The 10,073-nt window shown below is 38.7% G+C and overlaps 1 protein-coding gene across 4 annotated transcripts; it reads left to right on the top strand.

The window, feature by feature from the left end:
- Positions 1–2,021: 2,021 nt before the first annotated feature.
- On the top strand, positions 2,022–7,057 carry LOC148854563 (ACT domain-containing protein ACR4-like). Of its 4 annotated transcripts, none has more exons than XM_088940928.1 (8): positions 2,022–2,836; positions 3,755–3,827; positions 3,958–4,003; positions 4,099–4,213; positions 4,297–4,364; positions 4,443–5,036; positions 5,154–5,258; positions 6,294–7,057. In XM_088940928.1, exons 1-8 carry the CDS (start codon positions 2,833–2,835, stop codon positions 6,633–6,635), a joined length of 1,347 nt encoding a protein of 448 aa, XP_088797054.1. In that variant the 5' UTR covers positions 2,022–2,832; the 3' UTR covers positions 6,636–7,057. The 4 variants fall into 4 exon arrangements, with proteins under 4 accessions (XP_088797054.1, XP_088797055.1, XP_088797051.1 ...); XM_088940929.1 differs by having other exon boundaries at positions 2,536–2,836; positions 3,688–3,827; XM_088940925.1 differs by having other exon boundaries at positions 2,537–2,836; positions 4,297–5,036.
- The last annotated feature ends 3,016 nt before the right edge of the window (positions 7,058–10,073 follow it).

The following is a 10,073-nucleotide window of genomic DNA, read 5'->3' as shown; positions in this document are numbered from 1 at the left end:
ACATGCATGCATGCATGCATTACGCTCAATAGCTAAAAAGTTGGTACTCGATTATTGTTGAAATGCCAAAATATATGACAATTATTGAAGGTAAAATCTCATCTTTTTAGGAATAATAAACTCAAATTTTGACTACACTTTTGAAAGCCTGTGGGACGCCAGAGTTTAATCCCTTTTTCCCTGAATCCTGATATGTTGTTGTTCTTCTCCAGGCTTCAAAGTTCAAACCATACATCACAGAGTTTTAGGGAATCCTTTGCACTGGCCACGTGGACAATTCCTTTCTGATAATTATGAAGCTGTGTATATGAAGACAAGACGAGAAGGGTCCATCTCAGCTGCCATTTGTGTAAACAAATAAAATAAAGAATGAATGAAATCACTTTAAAAATCATATTCCGTCCAAATGAAGTCTCCTAAGTAGATAATTATACAGCGCACTATATAAATATAATCAATTAATCATCCTGGCCTGCTTGTCAAAAGTTTGTCATATTTATATCATTTTCGTTCCTGCTTGGGGTATCCATTCTCTTGATCTCAAGACCAAAATGCCCCTTAGGCTGCACTTGGTTCAGTGTAAATTTCTTTGTACTGATGCAAAATTGTAGTAGTGGAAATGATTTGGGTGCAAATTCTGGTTTTTTTTTCTTCAATTTCTACCTTATTTTGTTTGATTATAGTACAAATGAAATAAGATGAAAGAGAGCTAAAACAGAAAAACAAAATTAAATCAGAATTTGCATTTTTTTCGTTTACACTCCTATACATGTGTACTAATGCAACTTTTACTGCAATCACATACATTCTTAGGCTTAGTTTGGAAGAAGTACAAATGCAAATATATAGAATGCAATATAAAGTATTTTGTATTATTTTTTATATATTTGCACTCTTTCCAAACTCAACTTAGAAGGAGTACAAGTACAAATATGCAGAGTGCAAAACTATATATTTTGTATGTATTTATATTTGTACTCCATCCAAACTGAGCCTTAATGTTTCACTACCCAGAAAAGAGAGAGTAGATATTAATTCAAAAAGCTATCTGTTCACATCATGTTAATTATACCTTTCCTTGTTAGTTGTAGGAAGTCTCTTTCCTTTGTTCACTAATTCTTCTTTTTCCAAATGCCATGCTATTTATTAGAATAGGTGGGAAGGGTGGGGATTCCAAGTACCCAACAAATTAACCCCTTTATAAGACTAAGAGCGTCAACAGTGAGCTAACTTTGCAATTCTACCTATACATCATCAGTGTTGGGCACCGTTTGACAATTATGATAAAGATGTTAACCTTTAATCACACGTTAACATTGCTAATGCTTTATATATATAGGAAAAATCCCATTATCAGTAGCTTGAACCTTGGTCTACATTTCCCTAGCTAATTGCTAGAAGTCAGGACCATGGCCACTTCCATCCACCAACATGTACAGGTTCATAGGTATCGATAGTTTCTAGAGATTAAAATAATATCTAATGTTCGATATAACCAAACCTTATGTTTCTAGAGATTAAAATATCAATATGCCCGGCACACGCTGTAAGACACGCGTGTGGGTTGACCATGTGGGTCACCCATTCACAAACACTCAAAGTCTCAAACCCAAGTGACTAGTAGAATTAGATAGAAATTAGAAAGGAAGAGGGGAGGAAAGATTCTGACATTTCTGGACGAGATTTCGGGGATACTCGGGGGCATTGTGCATGATGGAAATATCGGCCAATATAGTAGCATGGTGCCCGATATGGTACGTTGAGTGGTACGGTACGGCGTTGTGCGCGTACCACGGAATACGGATGTATAATTATTTGCTTTCAATCCTTAAGATTCCTGGTCGGCGTTTTGCCGTTGTCCTAGTGGAGTTGGTTTAATTTTGAACCATTAGATCGGAATCCATGTGGTCACGGGCGGTGGCCTGGGCCTGTGGCTGTGGGTCCTCCGCTTTCATTGTTTTGATGTCCCTCAGTCCTCAACTCTGTCCAGATATAATAAAGGTAGTTCTGAGGTTCCCAGCGTCATTCACTGGTTTTGATTTCGCCGATACGAATCGGCACACCTTCTTATCTTTATTTCGTTTAGGTGCACCGGAACAATTTATTAAATAAAAAAAAAAAGATCATTACCCTTAATTTTAATTGCAAGATACCCTCGTTGGATTCGCTCCATCCGGTTTCCGAGCTTTGGGAATATAAATACGCTTCATTAAGAGGATTTGGAAAGCCACGGCACATAGCGGGACGAGATGGCGGGAAACGAGAATCATCGCTGCGATATATGTAGATCCCGGCTCCGCGAACGTAGGAGATATGAATTTTGATTTGCCATCAGTTATCATGTGTTTAATTTGACCGGCTAGTGCATTTTAGCAGGAGCCGGAGGGGCTGCCGGCTGGGCCGTTGGGGTTGGTGCCTAACTGCCTATTAGAGAGGGTTCTTGCTAACATGCGCTGGGTGGGTACGACCGCAGAGAGGGCTTGTTTGGATTTTTGGAACTTTCGTTATTATAGTATGGCTAGGGAAAAGGGAGTTTGGAAATTGAGAGTTCATAAAGCAGAAGAGATAAGAGCTTCATAGTCTATGTGAAGTGAATGTAAAACATGTCAAGTTGCAGGTTTTTGGAGTTTCGTGTCGGAGGTGGGGTGGTTCGCGGTGCTGGTACTCAGTTTTGAGGAGGCTTTTCTTTGGTTGGAGTGATATTGGGATCTCCTTTTTTTCCACATATCAGTGAGGACGACCACCTCTGGTTTTGCTTTCTCTCTCTTTCGTTCTTTTACTGGTAAACATCGAGCATTCAGTCTTGCAGGGAACAAATACTCAGGGATTGTAATGGGTACGTGTCAACTATACTTCTCGTTTCTCGTTTTTCCGTTCTTTGATTTCCGTTCCTTGTTGGTTGGTTTCTTATGCTTTTTCATTTATTTTTTCTTTTAATTATTTTTCTGGGCCGGGACCTGGCTGTTTTTTCAACAGGGAACTATGTAATTCTTGTTTCATTTGTTGAATCCCTTTCGAATTTTTATATTAATTGGCGATTTGGGTGATGGGGGTTCGTTGTCTTAGGCAATATTGGATGTCAGTTGTTCCCTTGCGGTTCCGTTTTTATGAAATGGTCATGCGGTCTCTCTGTACTTAATTTATGGCTTTTGAATCTTGAGCCCCTGACTTTTCTGGTTTTTTGTATGTGTTATAACTGGTTCGCTTGATAGTCTTGGATAGTTTCTTTGTCCTTTTTTTCCTTTTATATTCTCCTCTTTACTGATTTTCGAGACCAAAAGAATTCATAGGCTCCTGGGACTGTTGCTCTTCCACGGTGGTTAGGCTTCCTTTTATTATATCTTGATTGGCTGTGGGTATCATGGGTTCTATCTTTTCTACTAGTTCCACTGTGCTCTTCTCGATTGGTGAGTGCTTTTTTGGTTCTAGTACTTCTTTCGATTGGGTATTCTGAGATGTTGTGTATCATTATGTTTTCTTTTTCTTGTTTTCCTTTTCAATATGGATTAGTTGCTTCGTTGGCGGGAATTCCACCCAGGTTGTTCTTCCGGATTGGTGGTTTTGAATCATGTGTTTCCACGACTTTCTTTTTGTTTTTATTAATCAATGATGACTTTTTCCTTTGGTTTCCTTTCCCTTTTTCTTTTTTTTTTCTTTTTTTTAATAATGGAGTCGTTTCATTTTCAGTTCCCCTCTTGATTGGTGATTTTGAATCTTGATTTCTGTCTAAGTTCGTGAAACTTCTCTTCTTCAGAGACCGGTTTGAATTCTTCGTGGGACATGGATGATGAATATGAGAAATTTGTTCGAAGGATGAACCCACCCAGGTATGTAAATCTAGAAAGGCCCCTTTATAACCAACCCACAGCAAGCTCCATTACCATTGAAAAAAAAAGCAACTTCGAGATTTCCTCATCTTTGTTTTCTTTTTTCTTTTTTTCCTTTTGGGTGTTTCAGGGTTGTAATTGACAATGAAGCTTGCAAAAGTGCAACAGTCATACGGGTATTGCTTATTTTCTTTTATTCTTATGGAGTTATGATTCCTTGGTCTTTTTCTTTGTTTCTAATAATTTGGTTTTCTTTCATTTTGTTATGAAGGTGGATAGTGCAAACAAACATGGAATACTTTTGGAGGTTGTGCAGGTTCTTACAGATCTGAACCTTATTATTACTAAGGCTTATATATCGTCTGATGGTGGATGGTTCATGGATGGTAAGCTTTATCATGGTACATAAGCATGCTTTTTTCTTTTTTTAGTTATACTATTGAAAATAACCCAGTTGGGATGTCACCAGTTTTTAATGTAACTGATCGAGAAGGCAACAAACTTAAAGATGAATGTTTGCTGGAATATATTCGTAAGGTGAGTCATTCCGGCTATTTTTTTACTTCTTCTGTGCTTTTCCAGACATACCCATCTAACCTTATGCATCCTCCCCAGTCTCTTGGGGCAGATTCCTCCTATGTACCCTCAATGAGAAGATCTGTAGGGGTTGAACAATCAACCAACCACACATCAATTGAGTTAACTGGCACTGACAGGCCAGGACTGCTCTCTGAAGTCTGTGCTGTTCTCACTTGCCTGAAATGCAATGTGGTTAATGGCGAGGTCTGGACCCACAATACACGGGCTGCAGCTGTGATGCATGTAACTGATGAGGAGACTGAAGCTGCAATCACTGACCCAGAGAGGCTATCCAAGATTAAGGAAATGCTCTGCAATGTACTAAAGGGTAATAATAAAACCAGGGAGGCCAAGACTGTAGTTTCTCTAGGAGTGACGCACACTGAAAGAAGGCTTCACCAGATGATGTTTGCTGATCGCGATTATGAACGATCAGATAGTGATACCTTGGATGAGAAGCTCAGACCCAATGTGACAGTTGTTAATTGGCATGACAAGGACTACTCAGTTGTCACAATTAGGTGCAAGGATAGGCCAAAGCTTCTCTTTGACACAATCTGCACTTTGACTGATATGCAATATGTGGTTTTCCATGCAAATGTTGGTGCTGAAGGGGCAGAAGCTTATCAGGTATCTCAGAATCATGCATTCTTTTCATAGATATACCTGCATAAAGTGTTTCAGTGTTCAATATGTATGAAAAGTATCAGCTATCTAATAGTTTTTATTTGCAAATTGCACTTTTAGGAATACTACATTAGGCATATTGATGGGTCCCCTGTCAATTCAGAAGCTGAGAGACAAAGAGTAATCCAATGTCTTGAAGCAGCTATAGAAAGAAGAGTATCTGAGGTGAGGAATGTCATTAGTATGTACTTTTTCAGTTGTTTAGTCCAAATATATATTGGCTGATCAAAGCTTGTGTTATATTAAAAAATGAACTAGACGAGAAACTATTCATAGTTATACATCTCAAGCTAGGTTGCCCAGGCACCTGTGTTGCTTATATTCTTGCATAATAATGTGCTAGAATCTAGATAAGGAGTGAATGCTGGTAAGGCACAGGCTCTATCCATATGCTATAACTTGAAGCACATAAAAACTGCATTTTGGTTGTACTGCAGAGAATCTGTAGATATTGCATCTTTTAACTTTATATGTACCTACATTATGAACTGTATTGTATTTGACAAAAAAAGTATGGCTGTTTTATAACTGTTTTATCTCAGAAAAACTAGAGAGGACAACACTTTCTGATTTGTAAGATCGATAGCTGTGACTCTAAATCTGGCAAATAGAGTTATGGAAAATTATTGTCATTTCCTCAATTTTGCTTCCCTTGTTGTGGACCCAGCCTCCCAGCAGCATCTGCTTGTAGATATCTTATATTTTTGTCACTTTCATGTGTTTGAATAGTTTGCAAGTAGTACTTTGAAATATGCATGTGAGTTCGGTCTTATGCTTGAGCACATATAAGATGAGTCTATTTTGAATTCTTCCAGCAGAGTTGTTTTAATTAAATAACTAAAATACTTGATGAAAGTGTGGCATTTGGGTGAAATAATAAGCTTATGTTGGTAGACTATGCATAATTAGTTACATACAAGTATATAACTAGTATACCAACCTACATTAGAAAAAAATCCATATAGGGCTTTCCTATTATTATGATGTAGATACTGAAACTATCTGACAAAAAATAGGAGGCTGTCATACAATGTCGCATATCAAATACGTCTGGATGCCAAAGTCCTTAGAATTACAGTTGTTCCCATGAAGAAAAATGTTAAAACCTACAATATTATTTTGTTGTTTCTATGCCATGACTTTTAACATATCTCTAGGTAGATGTCTCATAGTTGTTTTTTCTTTGTTGTGCTCTTACAGGGATTGAAACTAGAGCTGTGCACAACAGACAGAGTTGGTTTGCTATCTGATGTCACTCGTATATTTCGTGAGAACAGCTTGTCAGTCACAAGGGCAGAAGTGATGACGAGAGCAGGGAAAGCCATCAACACCTTCTATGTTCGTGATGCAGCAGGAAATCCTGTTGATGCCAAGACTATTGATTCAATTCGAGAAGCAATTGGTCAGACAATACTCCAAGTGAGAGGCTGTTTTGAGAGTCCAAAATCTCAGGCTCAAGAATCTCCGACCAGGTTCCTTTTTGGTGGTCTATTTAAGTCCAGGTCTCTCTATAATTTTGGTTTGGTCAGATCCTATTCTTGATGTTGAGGTCAGGTCGCAGGGCTTGCACTAAGGTTTCTCTCAGTTGCAGCCATATAAATACATCTCTGCCTGCTGCTGCAAACTCAAACATGGATTACTTCCTTATGGAACATGCGATGGAAGGTAGAGACATGGTCAAGTTTGCCAAATAGGAAAAAGGTGGAAAAAAACAGATATTTAGTGGGACCTGTAAATTCATCCATTTCCCCTGTTGTGCCATTTGTTAATGAGGGATCCAACCCCTTTGGACTAAGAAGCATAAGGAAAAAGGTAGAACAAAGATGCAAATGAAATAATCAGCTGTAAATTAAAGGGTTATATCAATGCTTTCTGGGCTGGCCCTGAGCTCTGTTATAGAAGAACATATGGGTGCAATCTTTGCAAATAATAAATTCTATTCTTTTTCATGGTTGCTTTGAACATATTAATTTTTTTTGTTCTCTTTAACTCTTATTTCTCCCCCACCTACCTCTCTTTGCGGGAACATGATAAGCCATCATCAACAGTTTTGCATGTTAGTTCCTCCTCATCATCAAAGCCTTGTCCTGACTATATGGGGTTGGCTACATGAATTCGGTTTCCCCATTCTGTTCTGTTCAGTGCCACATATGCGAGCTTAAATCATTTGTTATTACTTCCACTGAAGTTATTTTTGTTATCACTTGTTCTAACAGGTGCTGTAGATGGTCTTCTATGCACATGACCAAGCCATCTCACTCTACTTTTTCTCAGTTGTAAGTATCTAAATCTAATGTCACAGTGGCATTCCACTGTGATAGAGTAATCAATTCAGGAATTGCTTACTACCTTCAGCTAAACAGACTGATTGTAGTTTGACTGTCAATGCCAAAAACGTTGGGAGAGCAATGGTATATAAAAGAGGCCATCACAGCATGCTTGCTTAAACACTCAATGAAAAGATCTTTGCATTAATCGACGCCCAACTTGAGCAAAGAACCTTTGACTATAAAGGCACAAAGGCAACTGCAAGTTGACCCCATAATCCTGACGGGTGGTTTAAGACTTTTAAGTGCTGCAGTGATGTGATGACCATGTCGTCTCCTTTTGCCCCCCTACGGTTTGGCAAAGAACTAATTGACAAATCTTGTATCAGTCTGATGGAGACGGAGATCCATAACCAAATGCGTGTTTTAACTGATGCACTCCAATGAATAACGAAGTTTCCAGTTCTATATTATAATGGAAAATGAAAGGAACAAAACATGAGAATTTGGATACCCCTTTACCTCCACTTAAATCTTTTTTGTTATGATATGGTAATGGGTTTTCTTTTCTTGAATTCGTCCAAACTGAAATCTCTCTGGATTGGAGGACAAGTTTAAGAGTGACTCTTACCCAACTGGGAAAGCCTACTTGCATTCTGTTGCCTTTTTTTAGTGAAAGAAAGATTGCCGTTGAAAGCCAGAACAAAAACACAGCAAAGGCTGAAGACAAAGCAAAATGGATGATGCCTTTTAGGCACATACATCATTGTCCCGTCCTCCTTATCACACACCCCTTTCGGATTGACTGGTATAGTGGTTTGTGATTATTAGTTGGCCCCTATCCTATATTGGGTTTGCAACATTGTCTTCTGCTTTCAACACATGGCATGGCACCATCTCAAACACTTTATGTTCAAAAGCTTAACTAATAAGTTTATGCTTTATACAGTAAATTGGACTGAGTTATAGAATTTGAAATTTGGATGTTCAGGTTGGTCACCTTTCCAGCTACTGGCCTACTGCCACGGGAATCTGATATCAAAATTTGGACGTGCATTTTCCTTAAGATCTGACTGCAAGTTGCCGAGAGAGAGAGAGAGAGAGAGAGATAAATGGGTCATGGGACGAGGACAAGTACACAGTAGCTAGAGATCTTACTAGGATCTAGATTTGGATGGGTCTACTCCCGATATGATCTGTTTCTTGAAGTACTGGTAAGGTTAGACGCTTGACAGATGAAAATGATATGCGGGTCGTTTACCCCATGCCCTAGCCCAAAGTCTGAAGCAGGAGAAGCAAGTTCCAGATTGGCAAGCAAAAAATATACTGGATGGGAATTGGGAAATGGGATCATTTAAAAGATTTTCAAAAGACAGACCAGACTAATTTCTAGTTTTATCCTTTTTTTATTAGCTACTAGACTAGAATCAGAAACGATTTCCCATGACAAAACCAAGATTCCAGATCCTATATACGTCAGAATATCTACGCTACAGACTACAGAGAATAGAGAATAGAGAAAGGTTCTCATCTCAAATCCAAGTCCATGATGGATGATGGGATATGTCCTTGGTTTCATCTTTCATGTTGAAGTTGAACTTCCCGAGCTCATGCCCAGAAAATTAGACAACGTGCTCGCCTACAGAATATAGACAACGTGCTCAATCAATATTCAATATGGATGGCAGATCTGAAATCTCGCGCTCGCCTACAGAATATAGACAACGTGCTCAGCTCAGAACTGATGTGGCAGAATGAAATTACAGCTCAGCTTCAGCTTGGACCAGTCAACAGTAAACGATCTCAATCAATATTCAATATGGATGGCAGATCAGATCATGGAATTGGAAGTGGACGACATAGACATTAGTGAAATTTGAAACCCTACTTTATCATTTCAGCTTATATGCATGTTCGGAACGAACGGAACCTCATCTACTTCTTAAGAGTACTTAACCCTAATCCTGTTAGAGCTGTGACTGCCGTCCGATTGTTGGACCCCCCATCTCATTTGACTCAAACATAATCCACCAAATTGAACGAGTCCTGATGGGTGAGACACCCCAAAAGTCAAAACCATCTCATCAATTCCCAAGAATTGAATAGCTGTTGCATCGTTCTCTTGGATGAATTGAGAATATGGAGAGCCACATCCTACATGTGCTCTTCCGGACTTTCTGACTAAAACTCAGCCCTTCTTTTTCTTTTTCTTTTATTATATATTATATATATGCACGGTTTGGACTTTGGTCATTGGTGTCTCCTCCTGTCACCTGGAGCATGACGTTTATTTATTTATTAATTATATTATTATTATTATTATTATTATTATTATTTTATTTTGGTGAATGAGATGAGAGCATGCAGGTTGCTTGAGACAACAACTTCTCCTCACATGCATCATACTGTTCACTCACCAAAAATAAATAGATTGGGTTGGATTGAGAAGGCCCAAGGCCCACCGTATAGAGCCAACCCACAAGCCTCACGTCACGCAAACCCACCTTCCAATCATTCTCCTCTTGGTCATACCATACCTCACCAGTCACTACCCCTCATACATAAATTGATATATCTATATAAATAAAGATTGTCAGATCCTTTTCATCTCCTTCCTACAACTTAATATTACATTTAGACCCAGGAGCACGGTTCACACTTCACTGTTCACATAAAAAGGAGTAGCAGGAACATCAGAATTAAGGAATTCCAC

The sequence above is a fragment of the Nelumbo lutea genome, chromosome 4 (genome assembly GCF_056320005.1).
Source record: "Nelumbo lutea isolate HS-2025 chromosome 4, American lotus-T2T, whole genome shotgun sequence".
Lineage (NCBI taxonomy): Eukaryota > Viridiplantae > Streptophyta > Magnoliopsida > Proteales > Nelumbonaceae > Nelumbo > Nelumbo lutea.
Note: the sequence above shows the minus strand (reverse complement) of the source record. Positions and strands in the feature narration are given on the sequence as shown.

What these genes read in the sequence shown, in the direction of transcription:
- LOC148854563 (XM_088940925.1), top strand. An exon ending in CGAAGGATGAACCCACCCAG is followed by an intron (nt 3,828 to 3,957) that starts GTATGTAAATCT and finishes TGGGTGTTTCAG; the next exon opens with GGTTGTAATTGACAATGAAG. An exon ending in AAAGTGCAACAGTCATACGG is followed by an intron (nt 4,004 to 4,098) that starts GTATTGCTTATT and finishes TTTGTTATGAAG; the next exon opens with GTGGATAGTGCAAACAAACA.